The 23575-nt window shown below is 36.5% G+C and overlaps 2 protein-coding genes and 1 long non-coding RNA gene across 4 annotated transcripts; 1 reads left to right on the top strand and 2 right to left on the bottom strand.

Moving 5' to 3' along the window:
• Positions 1-435: 435 nt before the first annotated feature.
• Positions 436-6251, bottom strand: LOC113052322 (proto-oncogene Mas-like). Of its 2 annotated transcripts, XM_026216773.1 has the most exons (4): positions 6105-6251; positions 2997-3120; positions 2675-2730; positions 436-1773 (listed from the first exon to the last, which is right to left on the bottom strand). In XM_026216773.1, the coding sequence occupies exon 4, from the start codon at positions 1743-1745 to the stop codon at positions 747-749; it is 999 nt and encodes a 332-aa protein (XP_026072558.1). In that variant the 5' UTR covers positions 1746-1773; positions 2675-2730; positions 2997-3120; positions 6105-6251; the 3' UTR covers positions 436-746. The 2 variants fall into 2 exon arrangements, with proteins under 2 accessions (XP_026072558.1, XP_026072559.1); XM_026216774.1 differs by lacking the exon at positions 6105-6251 and having other exon boundaries at positions 2997-3162.
• On the top strand, positions 5089-22602 carry LOC113052324 (uncharacterized). Its single transcript, XR_003277014.1, has 3 exons — positions 5089-5106; positions 13574-13642; positions 22545-22602. It is a non-coding gene; the product is annotated as an uncharacterized LOC113052324 (long non-coding RNA).
• Positions 12479-14556, bottom strand: LOC113052323 (G-protein coupled receptor 4-like). The gene is made up of 2 exons (XM_026216776.1): positions 12794-14556; positions 12479-12534 (listed from the first exon to the last, which is right to left on the bottom strand). Exon 1 carries the CDS (start codon positions 14280-14282, stop codon positions 13302-13304), a length of 981 nt encoding a protein of 326 aa, XP_026072561.1. The 5' UTR covers positions 14283-14556; the 3' UTR covers positions 12479-12534; positions 12794-13301.
• Positions 22603-23575: the final 973 nt, after the last annotated feature.

Below are 23575 nucleotides of genomic sequence, written 5' to 3' on the forward strand. Positions count from 1 at the left end.
GTGTCTGACATCGTGCTTGCAAGTTCACACACCTCTTTAATGTTATGTTTAGTGATCTCCGACTGGCGAAGTCGAACATCATTAGCGCCGGCATGAATAACAATCTTACTGTATTTACGTTTAGCATTAGCCAGCACTTTTAAATTTGCCAAGATGTCAGGCACTCTGGCCCCCGGTAAATATTTGACTATGGTGGCTGGTGTCTCTATATTCACATTCCGTACAATAGAATCACCAATAACTAGAGCACTTTCATCAGGTTTAAGGATACAATAAGGATATAAAAGCATAAATACATATGTGCATATTATGACAGTATCAAATTTTTATGTTGCGATAGCTAATTGCTTAAGCTTTAATCCCAGTGTTTTCACTATATTGGGATAAGTTGAAAAACAAAAAAAAAAGTGTTGTCATAACACATTTAATGACTTTTTTAATATAACAGAAGAACTGGACATCTAAATACACTAAATAAATGTTTCAAACTGCAAAAGAATTATAAAGAACAGTAGGTAGCCTAATAGTACAATACAGTCTCATTAGTTAACGCACAAATACAAGTGTTTTGTAGATGTTGTCACAGTTCTTCTGGATTTAGCCTGCCTCAGTTGTTTCTTTTTTTCACGTTATCCCAGATGGATTGGATGATGGTGAGATCAGATCCCTGTGTGGAGCACTTGCTGTAGTCAGACTCATTGTGCATACAAAAAACCTCACTGGATTATTACAATTAATTTCTACAATTAGTTGAAATTACAATTAGATTCCAACTCAGTGGTTTCTCTGTATGCTATTATACTGATTTGCACTTCACCCCTCCTAGATAAAGAATTGGAGGAGTTTTCTATCTGATTTTCATGTAGCTTCTCACAACATAAACATTTAAACATGCTGTTAGCATCTCTCCTTAAGAAAACATACAGAAAAGAGTCAGCGAGTGGATTTAAATACACCAAGATTCCTGACACTGATAATAAATAACCAATAAGTCTTAGACCCTGTTCAAAGGAAAACATCATAATAATGCCTTGAACAATGACTGGCATAAACAACACAGTGTAACTGAAAAGTACAAGGGCCAGAATCCCCAAAATCTTCTTCTGTTCATTAGGGGTTATTGCTACTGAATGAGACAGTGCCTTCCATGATCCCACAAAGGAAAACATAACCAGTGGATATGGTATCAATAGAACAAATACAATTACAAAAAATGCATGTGCCACATTCCCGTGAAGTGCAATAATCACATCAATCACAATTATTCCACATGATATTGCCCAAACCAACAAGCATATAAGAGACAAATTTTGAGAAGTATTATGAAGTCGGTACCAAACAGGGTATTTGATCATTATGTATCTTTCCACAGATATACACACCATGAAGCCAACATTAACTATTATGCTCAAGGAATAAATGTAGTAGATGAATGCAATTACAACACTGAATGTACAAACATTTAGGATAGGTCTGAAACAAATATGTATAACATCAGTGATAAAGAGGTTTATGATAAATACAGGAACAGGATGGTTAGGGCTGATCAGACGGCACAATCCATAGAATGCCAAGGACATGACAAGAAACTCAATGGAGAAAATAATCCATATAACCACAGTTTCAAATGTGGATCCACAAAGAATTTTTTCCAGAAATGTCAAATTCAATTCATCCATTTCCCATGGAAACTGGCTCATTTCCAGCTGGAATGTCCTATTGCTTGATGTTCCAGTATAAACCATTTCTTGTGTCTTGGATGGACACTGGATGCTAAAGTGGCGACAAAACAAAGTAATGTTTTAAATAAACAATTTAATTTCTTGTTCTGTTATCATAGTTTCTCATAGTCTTTATAGTTTAAATTTCAATTGATGCAACATTTTAAAACAAATTAATTATTATTTAATGTAGTTTATTCACAATAGTTTGTTTCCCACATTTTGTTATTGTTGTTCTTTTCAACTTTTGATTTAATTTTCTGAAAATATCCTACATCCTTCATCATTCTGTGAATTTAGGAAAGCCCCCTGAGAATTTACACAATCTCAGTGGACGAAAGAAGCAGATAAATACTCTGTCCACAGATTCTGTCATTTTCATTTAAATGACAGCCAGTCTTAAGGAAAATGCAGTCTGTGAAATTAAAGGGATTCACCCTCAGGTTGTTACAGATCTATAAGATCCATTCTTCTGTTTAAGACAAATGAAGATATTTTGAAGAATGTTGGTAACCAAACAGTTTCTGGTTCCCTTTGAATCCTACAGTATGTTTGATTAGGAAAGAAATGTACTACACAATTATGAATATCCCTTTAACACCAGTCCACAGATGAATGCCATCAAAACCACCTTTACAAATCTTTATCTTCAGCTATTGTTTTAGATATTTCATTATTAATTTGTTAATGGCAGAAATAAACATTAATAATGGAAATGTACAGTCCATAAATGTGTTTGTGTAGATATTTTAGATTAAAAATCCATTTTGATAATAGTTTTAATGTTAAAAAAATATGAAAACTTGTGAAACAGATTAGAGGAGCTTCATTAAACAAAAAAACATAGAATTATAACTTGGAATAAGACAACACAAAGTAAAAGAATAAAACTTACAATATTTAAAAATACAATGTACATTTATAGAGCACAATAGAAACTTGTCCAGACATACCTCCTGTGGTGATTATTTGTCCTTTCAGTTTTTGTGAAAGTGACACTTGTATTGAGCTGAAATACATGAGAAAAAAAAAATCTACCCTCTCATCATAGAATCATTTATTTATTTCCCAATAAAAGACAGTATAAAATATAAAAAATCTTGAAAGATATATATATTCATTTACAACACAAAGCAAAATCAATGCATAATCTGATTGTAACATTTACATAAATAATACCTTAAAAAGTATATTAATATTCTGAATCTGACAAATAATTCCCAAGACAATGCAAAATGACTGTGCAAACATAAAAAGCATAAGAAACAGGTTTACCTGACAATGAGCTGCTTCTGCTGGTTGATTATGGTAGAAAGTAACAGATGAAGAGACAATGCAGAGAGGGAGGAGCCACTAACACTTAACCAGATCCATTCACCATTAGCTCTGCATTTTCATCCTATCATCATGCAATCAGATTAATATTTCGCTAGCATTTCCTGAAACGTAATTGTTTAAAGGGACTGACAGAAAATGTTGTTACATTTCGAATGTGAATAATGATGAGTTCTCAGTAAAGTGGTTAAATTTGTTGTCTTTGATACTGACAGAAATAAAACTTAATACACACATTAAAGGGGATCAAATGTTTTATTTTTGGTCTAACGGTTAAAATTCAGGACTTCTCAATCACCACCATAACCACCATTTCAGATGAAGATGCACACACAACTGTCTTCACATCTCACATCTCTCATTTTAAGTTGTAGCTGGAAGGAAGTGTATGAACAGCGCTCTCTTCCACCCTCAATACCCATGGCTGAAGTGCCCTTGAGCAAGGCACTGAACACCCAGTTGCTCCCCAGGCGCTGGATTTATGGCTGCCCACGGCTCTGGGTGTGTGTTCACTTCTCACTGCTGTGTATGTTCACTTGGATGGGTTAAACGCACCAATTCCGAGTATGGGTTACCATATTTATTAAAAACTTTTTTTTAATCAGGGTCATGGCTTAGTGGTTAGAGCGTTTGATTCCTAACCTTATAATTGTGGGTTCGACTCCTAGGCCAGCAATGCCATGACTTAGGTGCCCTTGAGCAAGGCACCAAACCCCTGACTGCTCCCCAGGCACCGCAGCATAAATGGCTGACCACTGCTCTGGGTGTGTGTGCACATTGGATGGGTTAAATGCAGAGCACAAATTCTGAGTATGGGTCACCATACTTGGCTGTATGTCACTTTCACTTTTCACTCAATTTTGTAAGAAAGAAAAATGTGACAGAGTGAACTGTCCCTATAGGTTAGCGCAGTACACACACATGCACCACCCGTTGTTCCACAATAAACATATTTAAAACTGAATCATAAATTGAATCTAGCTGGGGTTCATTGTTGTACATGGATACAGCTCTGGGAGGATGACAGCCATAGAGCTGGGACGTGACACCCACTTTGAGTTAGCTTCTCAAGAGGCAGAGTGATCTTTTTCTGGCAGGTGGCAGGCATCTACTGGATCCTACCAGTGGTGTCAAAAGTATTGACATTCATTACTTAAGTAGAAGTATAGATACTAGGGTTTTGCAGAAGAATCAACTCAAGCTTTTTACTCAAGTAACAGTGTAAAAGTACTGGTTTAAAAAACGACTTAAAGTATAAAAGTAATGTAAGGAAAAAAAATGCCATTAAGAACAAAAGCTTAGGCAGCGCTACAGGGTCCTATTGTGTACTGCACCTCCTCAAAAAAAATTTTTTTCTAAAAGCCATAGGGCATAATGACTATAATGCTACATTAAAATGTTCATGTTGAAAAATTTGGGATGCACTAGCTACCCGTTTCAGCCACATATATGCCCATTGAAAATGAACGCACTTTAATACAATGCAAATACATTAAAGGACTATAGATATAATGACCAGTTGCCTATAAGTATTATGGTGCAAAAGTCAAACTTCAGAGGCATGTCATCAATAACCTTTAATGGAATGGAAATGTACATCCAAGCTTAGCTGCAGGAATCTGCGAGTGCAATGGAAAAGAAAATTGGTGCAGGCTTCGTAACAATAACCCTTGCATGGTTGTCTATATACAATAAACATTATAGTGCTGTCAAAATGAATGAATAATCCAAGTGATTAATCAACTAAAAATGAAAAATAACTCATAATCCTGATACCTTCTTGACTGATATTGTAGTAAACCTAGACAGGAGACTTTATGTTGCGGCTAGAGGAGTCTACTCTACAGACCAAGCAACACCACAGGGGTAGAAACAGTAATCTTTATTTTATAATTCATGCAGTTACCAAACATGTCTGAAGGGGTCAGGTTCTGAAAGGACCACAATTCTGTGACCGCAGCTTTAGGACCCTAGTATTTTTGTGACAGCGCCACCTACTGTACTGAATCAACACTAATTAAAGATGGACGACGTGGACAGCAACCAGACGGTGAGTATCGATATTTAATTAAGTTTTATTTTATAACGTTTAAACGGTGCAAAGTTTACATAGTGAGAACTGCTAACTATAAATTAATAATTAATTCCCACCAAATTAAGAATTTGAGAGCTAGATTTATTAATTACTACGACGTTAATTCGTGGCCATGATTTCATAAATCCTTGTTGTGTTTTAATGATGAAGTATTATAAGTGAATCTAGCCTGCACATTAATTAAACTTATCAGATGACAAGAGCATGGTTGATGTAAGGTTTGTAAGATTTACCTGCAGCTTAATGTATTCGTGTGAATACTGGCTTAATAGTCGTTGTTTTACCATATTTATGTATAAAATATACATATATGTTAGCCTGTTGTTTTGGCATTGTTTTGCAATGATAAATGAGGCATTTGGCAATTTTAATAGCTTTTTACAATTTGGCCTAATCTGCAGGTCTACTCCACATACAAAAGTTTTTTCTCTCTCTCTCTCTGAAGAAAGAATTCGCTAAATAATTCAGTCAGCGACCAAGTGAACAAAAACACCGCATTTCATGATCACTCTGCTGCACGTCTCCGATTGGCCATTGTATTCGCGCAACAGAACCGTTGATTGGTTATCATGAAGCATTGTACGAAGGCTCAGCGCCAGCCAGCGAACACAGATTTGAATTTAGCAGCTGATGCTGCACTGAACGATCTAATCACAACAGTGTGATTATATTAAATATATAAAAAATATTATTCTGCTGTTTTTTTGGTCGTTTGGAAGCTGCATTTAAAATCAACTTGGCTCAGAAATCTTTGAATGGGCATGACGCCTCTGCCCTCGATGCCTGTGAAACGTTTCTCCCTCAAACAGCACACTAACGTTACTCTACACTACAGGCTACACACCGCAATAAAAACAACATATCTGCATGTTCTCACATCACATCGTTCTTGTAAAATAATAATAAGTAAATAAATAGCAAAATCACTTCGCTGAGTATGAAACAGCACTTACCAGCTTCGCGGTGTTGAAAATATCCTCTGACAATTAAAAAATGCGTGTGCAGCGTGACGAATCGTCCAGGTCGGAGGAGGAGGTCGTCGTCGTCAGGTCAAAGGTCATCATGTTGGTCATCTTATTGACGGCTAAATTATTATTCAAAATTTTACTAATATTTAGATTGGGCATGAGCAGGTATTCACAAAAGGAAACGTTATGACAAAAAAAAAAAAAAAAATAGAGGAAATTTTGCTTTGACAAAAGGGCACTTTGGGCACCAAAGGGCAAAGGGGCAGGTGCTCAAGCACCCAAATGCTGGTGGGGACTGACTCTCAGGCAATCGCGAATTTGTGTACAGTTTTTGGAGCTAAATGCTACAGCCCCGCTAAAAAAAAGCCTAGCGACGCCCGTGCGTCTTGTGTACATTTTGGAGAACCAGGACAAATTGATCGCTCAGGCATTTAAGAGTCACCAAAATGAAGCACCGAAATCTGCGTCCTTATTCGGGTCGGTGCATACCGGTTCCATACCCAACCCTACTTTTAAGAAATATATTTTTTGACAAACGAACCCAAAACTGGCTATGTCCTTGCAGGAGTGTGATGTGATTTGTGTCATGTGCAGGTGCAATGGATCTCGTACAAACCAGAGTATGTGAGCGGAGCGTGGAGTGGAGCGGTGTGATTTTGACAGGAGCGAGGAGCGGATTTTTTAAAAGTCAGAGCGTTGTGGTTTTCACTCACTCCAAGAGCGCTCCACCACCGCTCCATCACGAGTACAATTCATGCCAACAGCCCGTAATATAACTGCATATTTAGCAAGTATTCACGTTAAACATATTTAACTATAGCTTGATACAGATGGATCTCTCAAATCAGAAGGTTACAATGACGACAATAGCCGAGCGGGAAGTTATAGGTTAGTTCTCAAGGAGTTTGTCTGTTCCTTTTAAGGAATATTTTCGGGTCGAAGCATGATTTAAACAGTTACAGCACATTCACAAGCAATCGCTTTTGCAATAATGCATTCAAACAAATGTAATCTTACAGCGTTACTTCATCTGTATCTGATTTTGAATGAGCAGAAATCTGTAAGAAATGCATTGATCTGTAGATAAAATAAAAATATACTGTTATTTTCATCACAAACAAAATTTGCACAGCAGAATACAGTAATTATATTAATGCTGACATCCATGTTATTAGTTTGGCATGTGGTAGGAAAAAAAAGTTTGCACACAATAGCCTAAACCACTTTGAAACTCTCCTGTTATTTTAATTTTTATTTGAATATAGGCTACGTTATGAACATAACATTTCAAACATACTGATATACTTTAGCCACGGAGCGAAGGCGGAGGTGTTTCTGGTATCACTGAGCGCGGAGTGGAGCGGGAGCGGGAAGTTGTGAACCTGGAGCGGAGCTGGAGCGGAGTGATTATTAAATGCTCTGAGCACGGAGGGGAAATTGTTGCCACTCCACTCCGCTCACACACTCTGGTACAAACCAATAGGGTGTCGGAATATGTTTATAGTTCTCTTCCAACCACAATCAAATTCACTCCATCCGGATGGCCGGATGTATCTGGATAGGTTTTTTTTTGTGTTTTTTTTGTAGAATGATGACAAGCCGTAATGAAAACAAGCCGAAATAAAATAGCAGTAATGAAGCAATTTTTTAAATGCAAGGAGTAGAAAGTACAGATACTTGCGTGAAAATGTAAGGAGTAGAAGTAAAAAGTCGGCTGAAAAATAATTACTCAAGTAAAGTATAGATACCCCAAATTCATTGCACACCAACTGAAATATTTCAGGTCTTTTATTGTTTTAATACTGATGATTTTGGCATACAGCTCATGAAAACCCCAAATTCCTATCTCAAAAAATTAGCATATTTCATCCGACCAATAAAAGAAAAGTGTTTTTAATACAAAAAAAGTGTCAACCTTCAAATAATTATGTTCAGTTATGCACTCAATACTTGGTCGGGAATCCTTTTGCAGAAATGACTGCTTCAATGTGGCGTGGCATGGAGGCAATCAGCCTGTGGCACTGCTGAGGTGTTATGGAGGCCCAGGATGCTTTGATAGCGGCCTTAAGCTCATCCAGAGTCTTGGGTCTTGCATCTCTCAACTTTCTCTTCACAATATCCCACAGATTCTCTATGGGGTACAGGTCAGGAGAGTTGGCAGGCCAATTGAGCACAGTAATACCATGGTCAGTAAACCATTTACCAGTGGTTTTGGCACTGTGAGCAGGTGCCAGGTTGTGCTGAAAAAACGAAATCTTCATCTCCATAAAGCTTTTCAGCAGATGGAAGCGTGAAGTGCTCCAAAATCTCCTGATAACTAGCTGCATTGACCCTGCCCTTGATAAAACACAGTGGACCAACACCAGCAGCTGACATGGCACCCCAGACCATCACTGACCTTGGGTACTTGACACTGGACTTTAGGCATTTTGGCATTTCCTTCTCCCCAGTCTTCCTCCAGACTCTGGCACCTTGATTTCCAAATGACATGCAAAATTTGCTTTCATCCGAAAAAAGTACTTTGGACCACTGAGCAACAGTCCAGTGCTGCTTCTCTGTAGCCCATTTCCAGCACACGCCTGTGCACGGTGGCTCTGGATGTTTCTACTCCAGACTCAGTCCACTGCTTCCGCAGGTCCCCCAAGGTCTGGAATCGGTCCTTCTCCACAATCTTCCTCAGGGTCCGTTCACCTCTTCTCGTTGTGCAGCGTTTTCTTGCCTCACTTTTTCCTTCCCACAGACTTCCCACTGAGGTGCCTTGATACAGCACTCTGGGAACAGCCTATTCGTTCAGAAATTTCTTTCTGTGTCTTACCCTCTCGCTTGAGGGTGTCAATGATGGCCTTCTGGACAGCAGTCAGGTCGGCAGTCTTACCCATGATTGCGGTTTTGAGTAATGAACCAGGCTGGGAGTTTTTAAAAGCCTCAGGAATCTTTTGCAGGTGTTTAGAGTTAATTAGTTGATTCAGATGATTAGGTTAATAGCTCGTTTAGAGAACCTTTTCATGATATGCTAATTTTTTGAGTAATTTTTTGAGTTTTTGAGGAATTTTGGGTTTTCATGAGCTGTATGCCAAAATTATTAGTATTAAAACAATAAAAGACCTGAAATATTTCAGTTGGTGTGCAATAAATCTAAAATATATGAAAGTTTAATTTTTATCATTACATTATGGAAAATAATGAACTTTTATCACAATATGCAAATTGTTTGAGAAGAACCTGTATTTGTACTTCGTTACTTGACACCTCTGGATCCACCACTCTCTATCTGTGCTGGTAGATCAACTGATGGATTTAAAAGTAGTCTACAACCAGAGATGACTGAGGAAATTATTTGGGGAAAACTGCTGTACTATTTTTATATGTAATATATGCTGAAATATACTATAATAAATTATATTATTACATTTAGCAGACACTTTATCCAAAGCATCTTACAGTGCATTCATGCTAACATTTTTTTTTTTACCTAACTTTACCTCTGTTCCTTAACATAGTATATTGATACTGAGAGGACAAGTAAGCAAGCTGTGCTTTTTATTGCTGTATGTTAGTGGGGAAAAATTAGGCCCGTTTTTTGAAGATGACACTACCCAAATATAGGTTGTAAACCTCTAATTTAATCAGCTTTTACTGAAGACACATTGAGTGGAATATAAATTCTCACTTATTGATTTTATGAGTAGCCCCTCACTGCAGAACACAAGATCCAGGGGGTGTGGTTGTATCCACATCTAGGGGGTGAACATAGGTTTAGGGGTGGAAGTGGGTGGGTATAGGGGTCAGGGGGTGGAGACAAGTAGGTTTAGGTATATATATATATATATATATATAAGGTGGGAGGAGTTGGATCTGGATTCAACCACACCCCCTGGATCTTGTGTTCTGCAGTGAGGACCATCTCGATTAACAGAATTGTGGGTTAAAGATACAATAAGGATATAAAAGTATAAATACATATGTGCATATTATGACAGTATCATTTTTTTATGTTGCGATAGCTAATTGCTTAAGCTTTAATCACAGTGTTTTCACGATATTGGGAAAAGTTGAAAAAAGGTGATGTCATAACACATTTAATGACTTTTTTAATATAACAAAAGAACTGGACATCTAAATACACCAAAAGAATAGGCTACACAAAAATTCATAAAATAAATGTTTCAAACAGATTAAAGTGCTAAAGAATTATAAAGAACAATAGCTAGCCTAATAGTACAATACCGTCTCAGTTAATGCACAAATACAAGTGTTTTGTAGATGTTGCCACAGTTCTTCTGGATTTAGCCTGCCTCAGATTTGTTTTTGTTTTTTTCATGTTATCCCAGATGGATTGGATGATGGTGAGATCAGATCCCTGTGTGGAGCACTTGCTGTAGTCAGACTCATTGTGCATGCAAAAAACCTCACTGGATTGTTACAATTAATTTCTATAATTAGTTGAAATTACAATTAGATTCTAACTCAGTGGTTTCTCTGTATGCTATTATACTGATTTGCACTTCACCCCTCCTAGATAAAGAATTGGAGGAGTTTTCTATTTGATTTTCATGTAGCTTCTCACAACATAAACATTTAAACATGCTGTTAGCATCTCTCCTTAAGAAAACGTAAAGAAAAGAGTCAGCGAGTGGATTTAAATACACCAAGATTCCTGACACTGATAATAAATAACCATTAAGTCTTAGACTCTGTTCAAAGAAAAACATAATAATGCCTTGAACAATGACTGGCATAAACAACACAGTGTAACTGAAAAGTACAAGGGCCAGAATCCCCAAAATCTTCTTCTGTTCATTAGGGGTTATTGCTACTGAATGAGACAGTGCCTTCCATGATCCCACGAAGGAAAACACAACCAGTGGATATGGTATCAATAGAACAAATGCACTTTTGAAAAATGCATGTGCCATATTCCCGTGAAGGGCAATAATCACATCAATCACATTTATTCCACATGATATTGCCCAAACCAACAAGCATATCAGAGACAAATTTTTAGAAGTATTATGAAGTCGGTACCACACAGGGTATTTGATCATTATGTATCTTTCCACAGATATACACACCATGAAGCCAACATTAACTATTATGCTCAAGGAATAAATGTAGTAGATGAATGCAATTACAACACTGAATGTACAAAAATTTAGGATAGGTCTGAAACAAATCTGTATGACATCAGTGATAAAGAGGTTTATGATAAATACAGGAACAGGATGGTTAGGGCTGATCAGACGGCACAATCCATAGAATGCCAAGGACATGACAAGAAACTCAACGGAGAAAATAATCCATATAACCACAGTTTCAAATGTGGATCCACAAAGTATTTTTTCCAGAAATTTCAAATTCAATTCATCAATTTCCCATGGAAACTGGTTAATTTCCAGCTGGAATGTCCTATTGCTTGATGTTCCAGTATAAACCATTTCTTGTGTCTTGGATGGACACTGGATGCTAAAGTGGCGACAAAACGAAGTAATGTGTTAAATAAACAATAGATTTTTTTGTTCTGTTATCATCATTTCTCATAGAGTCTTTATAGTTTAAATTTCAATTGATGCGACATTTTAAAACAAATTAATTATTATTTAATGTAGTTTATTCACAATAGTTTGTATCCCAAATTTTGTGTTGTTGTTCCTTTCAATTGAATTTTCTGAAAATATCCTCCATCTTTCATCATTCTGTGAATTTAGGAAAGCCCCCTGAGAATTTACACAATCTCAGTGGATAAAAGAAGCAGATAAATACTCTGTCCACAGATTCTGTCAATTTCATTTAAATGACAGCCAGTCTTAAGGAAAATGCAGTCTGTGAAATTAAAGGAATTCACCCTCAAGTTGTTACAGATCTATAAGATCCATTCTTCTGTTTAAGACAAATGAAGATATTTTGAAGAATGTTGGTAACCAAACAGTTTCTGGTTCCCTTTGAATCCTACAGTATGTTTGATGAGGAAAGAAATGTACTACACAATGATGAATATCCCTTTAACACCAGTCCACAGATGAATGCTATCAAGTCCACCTTTACAAATCTTTATCTTCAGCTATTGTTTTAAATATTTAATTATTAATTTGTTAATGGCATAAATAAACATTAATAAAGGAAATGTACAGTCCATAAATGTGCTTTGTGTAGATATTTTAGATTAAAAAATCTATTTCGATAATAGTTTTACTGTTAAAAATATGAAAACTTGTGAAACAGATTAGAGGATCTTCATTAAACACAAAAATTATGGAATTATAAGTAGGAATAAGACAACACAAAGTAAACGAATAAAACTTACAATGTTTAAAAATACAATGTACATTTATAGAGCACAATAGAAACTTGTCCAGACATACCTCCTGTGGTGATTATTTGTCCTTTCAGTTTTTGTGAAAGTGACACTTGTATTGAGCTGAAATACATGAGAAAAAAAAAATCTACCCTCTCATCATAGAATCATTTATTTAATTTCTAATAAAAGACAGTTTAAAATATTACAATTCTTGAAAGATATTTATATTCATTTACAACAAAGCAAAATCATTGCATAATCCGATTGTAACATTTACATAATACCTTAAAATAAAATAAATATTATGAATCTGACAAGTATTTCCCAAGACAATGCACAATGACTGTGCAAACATAAAAAGCATAAGAAACAGGTTTACCTGACAATGAGCTGCTTCTGCTGGTTGATTATGGTAGAAAGTAACAGATGAAGAGACAATGCAGAGAGGGAAGCACCACTAACACTTAACCAGATCCATCCACCATTAGCTCTGCATTTTCCTCCTATCATCATGCAATCAGATTAATATATGGCTAGTATTTCCTGAAACGTAATTATGCTCAAAGGGACTGACAGAAATGTTGTTACATTTAAAATGTGAATAATGATGAGTACTCAGTAAAGTGGTTAAATTTGTTAAATTGTTTCATGTGCTGTCTTTGATATTGATGCAGAACCTGATTTTACCAAGTGAGACATGTTCCTGGGACATCATCTTTGTTGTCCCTGGAACAACATTGTGATTAACCAGTCAGATTGGAAGAACCAGTTTTTAAAACACACATTAAAGGAGATCAAAATTGTTATTTTTGCTCTAACGGTTAAAATTCAGCGCTTCTCAGTCACATGTTTGTTAGTTTTAACACAACAGCTTATGGATTGAAGGGCTACACCTGATTTTCACACCGCTTTTTACAACCCAAAACTCTAAACATGAGATTAGCATCCTTCCTTATGAAAACATACAGCAAAGAGTCAGCAAGTGGATTTAAATACAACATGATTCCTGACACCGAATGTAAACAATCGTAGTAGCTACTTGTTCCATGCTTAAAGGATACTGCAAAAATTATGTTTTTCACAATGCTTGGTAGGAACAACACAGTGTAATTGAAAAGTACAAGAGCCAGAATCATCAAAATCTTCTTTCTTTCATCAGGGGTGACTGCGACCGAATGAGACAGTGCCTTCCACGAACCCACGAAGGAAAACACAACCAGTGGATAAGGTAACAAAAAAATAAATAGACTCAGAAGAAATGCAAGTTCCACATCTACTGCAAGTGCAATAATCACATCCATCACCATAAATCCACAGAGTGTTGCCCAAACTAAAAAGCATATCAGAACTGAATTCCTACTCGAATGATGAAGACGGTACCAAACAGGGTATTTTATCATTATGTATCTTTCCATTGAGATACAGACCATGAAGCCAATGTTAACTACTATGCTCAGGATATAAATATAAAATACAAAAAAGAATACAATCTTTTTTAGATTAAATGTACAAAAATTCAGAACAGGCTTGACACAAATCTGTATGATATCAGAAACAAACAGATTTATGATGAATAATGGGACAGCATGGTTAGAGCTAAGCAGACAACACAATCCATAGAGTGCCAGACAAATGACAGCAAACTCAATGAAGAAAATAATCCAGATAACCACCATTTCAGTTGAAGATGCACACACAGTTGTCTTCACAGATGTCCAGTTTAATTTCTCCAGTAACCAAGCTAAATAGTTTACTTCCAACTGGTATGTCATGTTGCTTGAGGTTTCAGGGTAGGCCATATTCGGTGAACTGGGCTTAGAATGTTCAAACTGAAATGAAAACAAATATGTTTTTGATTCAAAATTCATGTAATCTGCTTTTTCATGTAAATTTTGTGTTGTATTATAATCTCGTGATATTATTTACTAATTCTGACCAAAGATCTTCTTAATTTGGCACTGGCACTGCAGAATTCCCTGCACTAAGATAATTATTATTAATTCAGTAAACAAATAGACAACTGAACAGTGATTCACCTGCCAATTAAATAAGTTAACTGTATTGTTATCCCATGCACTTTGAAACACATATAATCAAACCTTAATTGTATGTTGTGATTTAGATTTCTGTCTGTCCTGTCAGTTTTTGTGATACTCCTAGACCTGAAACACATAACAAGAATATGCATCATTGCCATTATAAAATAATCCATTAATAATCAGTAGAAAATACTTGGAAAAAAAAAAAAGTCTAAGAATTGAATAATGGGCTTGCAGATAAGAAAGAACAAAGGAAAGGTTTTTACCTGACACAGAGGCTGTTGGCTGATATGGTTGGCAGTAACTGATGAAGAAACAACATTGCAGAGAAAGGGAGGAGTTCTTAATGCTTAATTTCCTCAATAGGTTATGTATTTTAGTTAATATGGGAGAGTTCTAAGAGTAATAGTTGGCTAAAATGTCCTGAAATACAATTATGATAACTCTGGATTACAAAAATGAATAATGATGAGTGGCTGGTAAAATGGTTAACTTGGCTGTGTATGGAATCACTTCTGTGATGGTTTAAGATAAAGGAACAAGTGGTCTTTGTACATCTTGGAGGTTACGAATGTACTTTTGATGTAATTCTGGTGTATTCAGACTGAATGTAGCTCAATGTAGATTTGTTTTTATGTTAAAATATTAATTATCACCATATATTTCTGACATTATCTACCATACTAATTTGATATTGCTCGCTTTATAATCTAAAACACAAGAGCAGCGCATTAGCATTCCATTAGCCTGTTAGCTTGTTATTCGTGACTACCATTAATTTATTCTCTCTCTCTTGCTTTGTTCTTCACAAGTTCATCAAACAACTGTGGTAAGCTGGAACCAAACTTTAATTAAGGATAGTAAGAATGTGAGGGCATTACATACGGCTTTGGATGCAACTATCTTAGCAAGTCCAATACATTGTTCGGTTCCTGTTGCAGAGCCCCCGCAGCAGGGTGACTTCCGCTGATCTCTCAAGAAATATGGCACATAGTCTTAGAGTTTGTACTTGACTAACTGGGGCCCAGGTCAGGAAGTAGACAGACTGGCTAAACTGACCGTCTGCTAACTACCTCATGTCACAGAAGTCAGTTATTTCTCAGCACATAGAAACCCTTTCACTCAGATGTCATACTATAGAGATATCACTCTATAGAGAGTCTGTTCCCTGAAAAAACATCCAAAACAATTTAAGGGTAGCAATTTAACTGATGTTCAAAAAATAAAAAAATAAAAAAACAGATATCATTCAGATAAACAAATGATAAAGCTAGACAAATTAATATTAGATCCCTTTCTACAAACCCACTTTTTTATAAATTATATGATTACAGATCATAACATGCTTTGTTTGACAGAAACCTGGCTAAAACCAGATGATTACATTATTTTAAATGAGTCTACCCTCTATTGGGGTAAGACAACACGTGTCAGGGTTTAGTCATTGTCGGAATCATACTTTAGATTTAATACTGCATTTAAATTTTGCAGCAGAGTGATGATATCTTGGATCATTATCTACTCTCATGTATACTCCATATAAAGCTGCACATTCAACTCCTTGTTACAAATCTGGTAGAAACATCACTTCTACCACATAAGACGTATTATAAATAATATTGTAAATAATTTTCCAATTCCTCAGCATAGCCAATAGCTCAGAAAACATCATGATGTAACAAACTATTAAATCTCTCTTTTCTAGAACTTTAGATACGGTTGCTCCTTTACACTTAAAGAAGATAAAGGAAAACAGTTTGACACCGTGGTATAATGAGCACACCTGTGCCTTAAAGAGAGCAGCCCGGAAAATGGAGTGCAGGTGGAAGAAAACAAAACTAGAGGTATTTCATATTGCATGGCGGGAAAGTACTTCTTACAGAAAAGCTCTGAAAACTTCTAGATCTACTTACTTTTCGTCTCTCTTAGAAGAGAACAAACACAGTCCCAGGCATTTAATCAATACAGTGGCTAAATTAACGAAAAATAAAACCAACAGAAACAGAGATTTCCCAATAGCACAGCAGTAATGACTTTATGAACTTCTTTACTTCCAAGATCAATGCTATTAGAGATAAAATTATAACCATATAGCCGTCAGCCATAGTATCAATCAGAAATGCACTATAGATCACCTGAAGAACAATTCCACTCATTCTCGGATATAGGACTGGAAGAATTTTATAAATTATAAATTGTTAAATCATCAAAACCTACAACATGTTAGATACTATTCCATCTAAGCTACTAAAAAAGGTGCTTTCTGGAAGTCAAAGATCCTCTTCTAATTAATAATTCATCATTTCATAGCATTAAATGACGAGATATCATATCGATCACAAGTACAGCATGGAGTGCCACAAGACTCTGTATTAGGACAATTGCTTTTCACACTTTACATGTTACCCTTGAGAGATATTATCAAGAAACATGGTGTTAGCTTTCACTGTTATGCTGATGATACTCAGTTCTATATTTCCTTGCGGCCCGATGAAACATACAAATTAGAACATTTTGAAAAACTTACGGAATGCATAGTTGATAAAAATAACTGTATGACTAGTAATTTCCTACTGCTAAATTCTGAAAAAAAAAAAAACACAGAGATGTTAATTATTGGACCCAAAACCTCTGCATGTATAACCCAAAACACTGTCTAACACTTGATAGCTGGGCTGTTAATTCTTCATCATCAGTTAGGAAGCTAGGTGTGCAATTTGATATTTCCAGCTGGTCTAAAATGCAGCAGCTAGAGTTCTTACTAGAATCAGGAAGTACGACCATATAAGCCGGGTTTTGTCATCTCTGCACTGGCTCCCTATTGAATAATGAATACATTTTAAAACATTGCTAATTACTTATAAAGCCCTGAATGGTTTAGCTCCTCAATACTTGAGCAAGCTCATCTCGCATTATAGACCTTCACGTCCGCTGCAATCTCAAAACTCTGGCCATTTGATAATACCTAGAATATCAAAATCAACTGCAGGCATCAGATCCTTTTTCTACCAAAACTCTGGAACAATCTATTTAGTGTTCTTCAGTAGGCAGACACACTCTGTCAGTTTAATTCTAGATTAAAGACCCATCTCTTTAACCTGGAATACACATAACACCCTACGTCCCCCTTGGAATTATAGGTTCTATCTGCATTCCAAGTAGTTTTGAGATACTGAGCTTCAAAGTTTTGCATTCCATTCGACTGTGTAGATAGAACCTTATTGTTTTTAAAATAAAAATCCCATGATGTACACAACATAAAACAAACCTTTCACATAATGTAAATAAATTGTCACAGAATAACATTATAGGAATAACTAAATTTTGACAAAAATGTCAGATAGAACCTTATAATTCCAAAGGGATGACTATCATATTTAAACAATTTAAATCTGTTAAAGGATTGTTGGGCTGCATTAATTAGGTAAACCGGAACAGAATTGTTTTATGTAACCTTGGCCAGATCTGTGCCTTGCCACAATTATGTCTCTTAGCACTTTAAGCAGTTCCTTTGACCTCATGATTCTCCTTTGCTCTGACATGCACTGTGAACTGTAAGGTCTTATATAGACAGGTGTGTGGCTTTCCTAATCAAGCCCAATCAGTATAATCAAACATCTCAAGTATGATCCGAAGAAAAGGACAGCAATTGAGTTAAATATATGTGTGTCACAGCAAAGGGTCTGAATACTTAGGACCATGTGATATTTCAGTTTTTCTTTTTTAATAAATCTGCAAAAATGTCAACAATTCTGTTAATTCAAATTAATCAAGCATAATCAAGGTGAATCTAGCCATTTAATGTCTAGTTATACTTCCATTATAATCATATGGGCCTGTGTGTAAAATGAAAAAGCCTGCATAGCAGAAAATGTACAGACCCTTCAGCATCTGGAAACATACAAGTGGGCCTTGTTCTTTACCATAAGTTTTGGGGGACCCTTCTCTCTTGGGAGGAATCGAATTGTATGCATAAGGAAAACTTTATGAAATGTGTATAACATGCCTAACCCTGTATAAACATAAAAACTATATAAAAGGAGAAGCCGAATAACAATTTGGAGATCTTCTCTGCAAAGAACCTCTCGGCTTTACTTTCTTTGAAATAAAGTCTAATCTTCTGGAAACAAAACCCCAAGACTGAGTGTGATTCTTCAGATAAGGGGCAGACGACACTACATTCTCAAACAAGTACATCTTTGATAGACTACCACTCAGGAGAGGCAACAAGAGGAGCTCGAATGGAAAATGTATACCCCTCCTTTGCCCCATTATAACCCCCAATGCCACCTCACTGCAATGGCGGTCGTGGAACTGAACTGCGGAGTGTAGGAGCTCAACTGGGTGGAACCGATTATTGTGACCGCATCAAACAACACTCATTTAACTCCCTCGAGAGCTAAGCGTGCCTAGTTCCAGGGTCACTATAATCCCCTCAAAATAACTTTAACAGGGGTCACTGGCCAGAACCAAAGGAATCAGTCTCTAGAAGGGTTGAGGGAAGAAATTGAATGTGGATCAATGAAAGGCTCTGTCCTTCCCGGGCTTATTACAAGAGGTCTTCTTCTTGCCCTCTATAAGGTGTCTGGATGTTGTCCTAACATCTTTATCTGATGGTGTTGGACAGTTGCTTATGTTGGTACACCAAGATCCAATCAAAATGTAGCAAACCTTTGTCCACTGTTGTGGTCAGAGAGGGCCATAAACCGGGTCCTGGAATGTGCTGTTCACCATAGTTGTTAAACAAATCTATATGAGTTTCTTCTGTTGAACACAAAAGAAGTATTTTAAAGAATGTTGTTAACCAAAAAGGTTCTGGTCCCCTTTGACTTAAATTAAATTTAAAAATATGACAAAAAAATAAAAAAATAAGAAAATGCAATGCAAACTGCTAAACAAACTTACATTTACACTTAGAGAGCACAATAGAAACCTGTCCAAACCAGAGGTGTAAAGTATTTGAGTAAATGTAATTAATTACTGTACTTGAGTATCTTTTTGGATTCTCTGTAGCTTTACAGAGTATCAAAGATATTAGCTATTTTTCCTCTGTAGTTCACAACATTTTTGAATAAGCATCAGTACTCTTTGCTCCACTACATTTGTAATGAGTGTTGCAGTGACACATAACACTTTGCATGGCACCTAGCTTTTTCTGCAGCAGTTTATTTCTGCCACAAAATAAGTGAGATCACCAACTACAGGACACTGAAAGTACAATATCTTGTGCGTTTTGCCCTTATACTCACCCAAACCTGTCATCAAGGCTACTTTACGTGAATTTGAGTTCCTTATCAACGGCTACGAGGCTGAAACCAGCTCAACCAGTGCAAGAAGGCTTTGACTTTTTAATTGTTTTGGCAAAACAACTGCAATTAGCAGTGACCAGCTCCTTTATTCTATGTTTAAAATCATTTAAAATAAAAAAAATAAATTAAACTGTAGCGACTTACAGTGCATTCAGGCAAACAATTTTTACCTATCATGTGTTCCCGGGGAATCCAACCCCCAACCTTGCGCTTGCTTACTTGCTAACGCAATGCTCTACCACTTGAGCTACAGAAACACTAAAGAGATTATTTAAAGATTATTTTAACTATTTAAAGAGATGAGGGATTGTAGTTTGAATTTGGTCTGCACATCATTCCAAGACCAAGGGCCATAATAGAACAAGCTTAGCTTTCCAGCCTCTGATCTAATAGCTGGCACTTTGAACTGTAGCCAATTATGTGACCTGAGATTATGACAGCTTTGAAATGATAAAAATTTCCTATTTAAATAATTTGGAAGTTTTCCTAAAATAACTTTGTAAATTAAAATGTCCAAGCCTGCACAAATGAATGGAGGACCATCCTACCATACTGTACAATATACAATGATGTGTCCTAAAACTAGAGTTAGTGACATACTGTATCTGAGAGCAGAGTGATAAAGGGGGTCAAGTTTGGACAAGGTGGACAGAGAGGCAGATCTGTAGATGGTATCCCTGTAATCAATCTGTGATGGAAAAAGGCTAGCAACTAAGCGTTTTCGTGAAGCCAAGGTAAAACAGGACTTTAGTCTATACAAAAAACTCAATGTGAATTTTAATTTCTTTGCAAGATAATCAACATGGTATTTAAAGTTTAGGTTTTTATCCATCCAAAATCCCAGATATTTGTAATTATCTACAGACTGGATACAAACTCCAGTGACATGATTGAGATGGATGGAAGCTTTGCTCGCCCAGTAGTAAAAGCCATAACTTTAGTTTTATGAGGGTTTAACAATAGCACACATTTTGAACTTATGTAATTTACACTATTTGTAGCTTGTAATGGAGAAATTTTCACTGTAATGTACATGTACTTTTCATCAAGTATGGTTTTCAGGTACTCTTTACACCTCTGGTCCAATATTATTATGAGTATTATTTGTCCAATCAGTTTTTGTGAAAGTGACACTTCTGCTGAACTGAAATACATTCCAAATGCATTCAAAGTAAAAATAATATTCTGAATCTGATAAATAATTCCCAAGATAACGCACAATGACTGTGCAAACATAAGGCATAAGAAATGGGTTTACCTGACAATGAGATGCAATCAGATTAATATTTGGCTAGCATTTCCTGAAATTCAATTAGGCTCACAGGGATTAACAGAAATGTTGTTACATTTCAAGTTGAGTAATGATGAGTACTCAGTAAAGTAGTTTAATGCATTAAATTGTTTCCTGTGCTGTCTCTGATACTTGACAAAAATGAAACTTTGTACACCTTGTGTTAAATTTTCATTTAATCATTTAGCAGGCTTGTAGCAATATGGTCTATGAACTGGCTTAACTGATCGCCGATTACAACTCCAAGGTTCTTGGCTGTCCTGGAAGGAGTTATGGTTGACGAACCCAGCTGTATAGAGAAGCTGTGATGAAGTGCTGGGCTGGCTGAGAACACAAGCAGTTAGTCAGGTTGAGTTAAAGGTGATAGTCCTTCATCCAGGTAGAATCGTCTCTCAGACAGGCTGCAATGCGACCAGCTGCCATTGGATCATCTGGTTGGAATGAGAAGTAGAGTTGTGTGTCATCAGCATAGCAGTGACAAGAAAATCCATGCCTTTGAATGACAGAACGACATGTAGATGGAGAAGAGTAGAAATCCAAGCACTGAGCCTTGAGGAACCCCAGTAGCAAGAAGTTGTGACTTAGAAACCTTACCCCTCCCAAGACAACCTGAAAGTCCTACCTGAGAGGTAAGACTTGAACCACTAGAGTGCGGTTCCTAAAATGCCTTTAAAAATCTTTATGAGGGTGGACCAGAGGATCTGGTGGTTACTTGTGTCAAAAGCAGCAGACATATCCAGCAAGGTGAGTACTGAGGACTTGGAAGCTGCTCTTTCCAGCCTCAGGTCTTCAGTAACCAAGAGCAGGGCAATCTCAGTTGATTGGCCACTTTTAAAGCCAGATTGCTTATTGTCCAGGAGGTTGTTTTGTACAAGGAACAGAGAGAGTTGGTTGAACACAACTCACTCAAGTGTCTTTGCAATGAGCGGAAGAAGGGATGTAGTTTTCTAAATGTGCTTGATTTAGAGAGGGTTTCTTAGTGGGTTTATCTGAGCCTGCTTAAATGCTGTGGGAAATGCACCAGTGTGAGGAGAGGTGTTGATAATGTGAGTAAGCGCAGGTATGACTGAAGTAGAAATGGCCTGAAGTATGTGAGTGGGGATAGGATCAAGTGTACAGGTAAACAGGATCAAAATTGTTATTTGCGGTCTAACATTTAAAACTCAGGGCTTCTCAAAGGCTGTTCGCTAGTTTATTTAACATAGCAACTGCTGGATTGAAGGGCTACACCTCATTTTCACAGAGCTTTTTACAACACAAAACTCTAAACATGTGAGTAGAATCCTTCCTTATAAAAAAATGCAGCAAAAAGTCAGCAAGTGGAATACAACATGATTCCTGACACTGAATGTAAATAATCGTAGTAGCTACTTGTTCCATGCTTAAAGGATACTGTATAAATTATGTTTTTCACAATGCTTGGTTGGAACAACACAGTGTAATTGAGAAGTACAAGAGCCGGAATCATCAAAATCCTCTTTCTTTCATCAGGGGTGACTGCGACCGAATGAGACAGTGCCTTCCACGAACCCACGAAGGAAAACACAACCAGTGGATAAGGTAAAAAAAAAAAAAAAAAAAACTCTGCTCTAAGTGCAATATTCACACCCATCACCATAAATCCACAGAGTGTTGCCCAAACTAAAAAGCATATCAGAACTAAATTCCTACACGAATGATGAGGTCGGTACCAAATAGGGTATTAGATCATTATGTATCTGATCAGAGATACAGATCAAGAAGCCAATGTTAACTACTATGCTCAGGATATAAATATGAAATAGCCTACAAAAAATAATACATTCTTTTTTTTATATTGACACAAATCTGCATGATATCAGAAACAAATAGATTTTTGATGAATAAATGGACAACATGGTTAGACCTAAGCAGAAAACACAATCCATAGAGTGCCAGAAATTAAATGACAACAAACTCAATGGGAAAAATAATCCAGATAACCACCATTTCAGATGAAGATGCACACACAGCTGTCTTCACAGATGTCCAGTTTAATTTCTCAAGGTAACCAAGCTAAATAGTTTACTTCCAACTGGTATGTCATGTTGCTTGAGGTTTCAGGGCAGACCATGTTCTGTGAACTGGGCTTAGAATGTTCAAACTCATGTAACTGGCTTTATTCATGTAAGTTTTATGATGTATTGTAAGCTCAAGTTTCGCTATTAGCAGACATGCTGCTGTCGCACAGACTTGGGTGATTCACATGCACCTAATCTCTCCCTGTATCATAAGTGCATTACTCTTATCGACAGATCAAGCCTCCATTACTAGGTCTGAAATGACATTTTGGAATGAGCAACTGAAGCATAGGATGAGATGTGCAAGAAATTAATCCTACACACAAGAGCATTTTATAGACAAAAACCTGACAAATGTCTTGAAATACAACATCTGAACAATGTCTTGAGTTGTGGTAACTGGAATAATTGAGTCCACGTCTTGGCCGCACCACTTTAGATGGGATTATATTATAATAATTTAACAGTCCCTGTCATTTAATC

The sequence above is a fragment of the Carassius auratus genome, chromosome 32 (genome assembly GCF_003368295.1).
Source record: "Carassius auratus strain Wakin chromosome 32, ASM336829v1, whole genome shotgun sequence".
In the NCBI taxonomy this organism is placed as follows: domain Eukaryota; kingdom Metazoa; phylum Chordata; class Actinopteri; order Cypriniformes; family Cyprinidae; genus Carassius; species Carassius auratus.

Excerpts from the sequence above, each read along its gene's own strand:
- LOC113052322 (XM_026216773.1), bottom strand. The coding sequence starts at position 1,745 with ATGGTTTATACTGGAACATCAAGCAATAGGACATTCCAGCTGGAAATG.
- LOC113052323 (XM_026216776.1), bottom strand. The coding sequence starts at position 14,282 with ATGAATTTTGAATCAAAAACATATTTGTTTTCATTTCAGTTTGAACAT.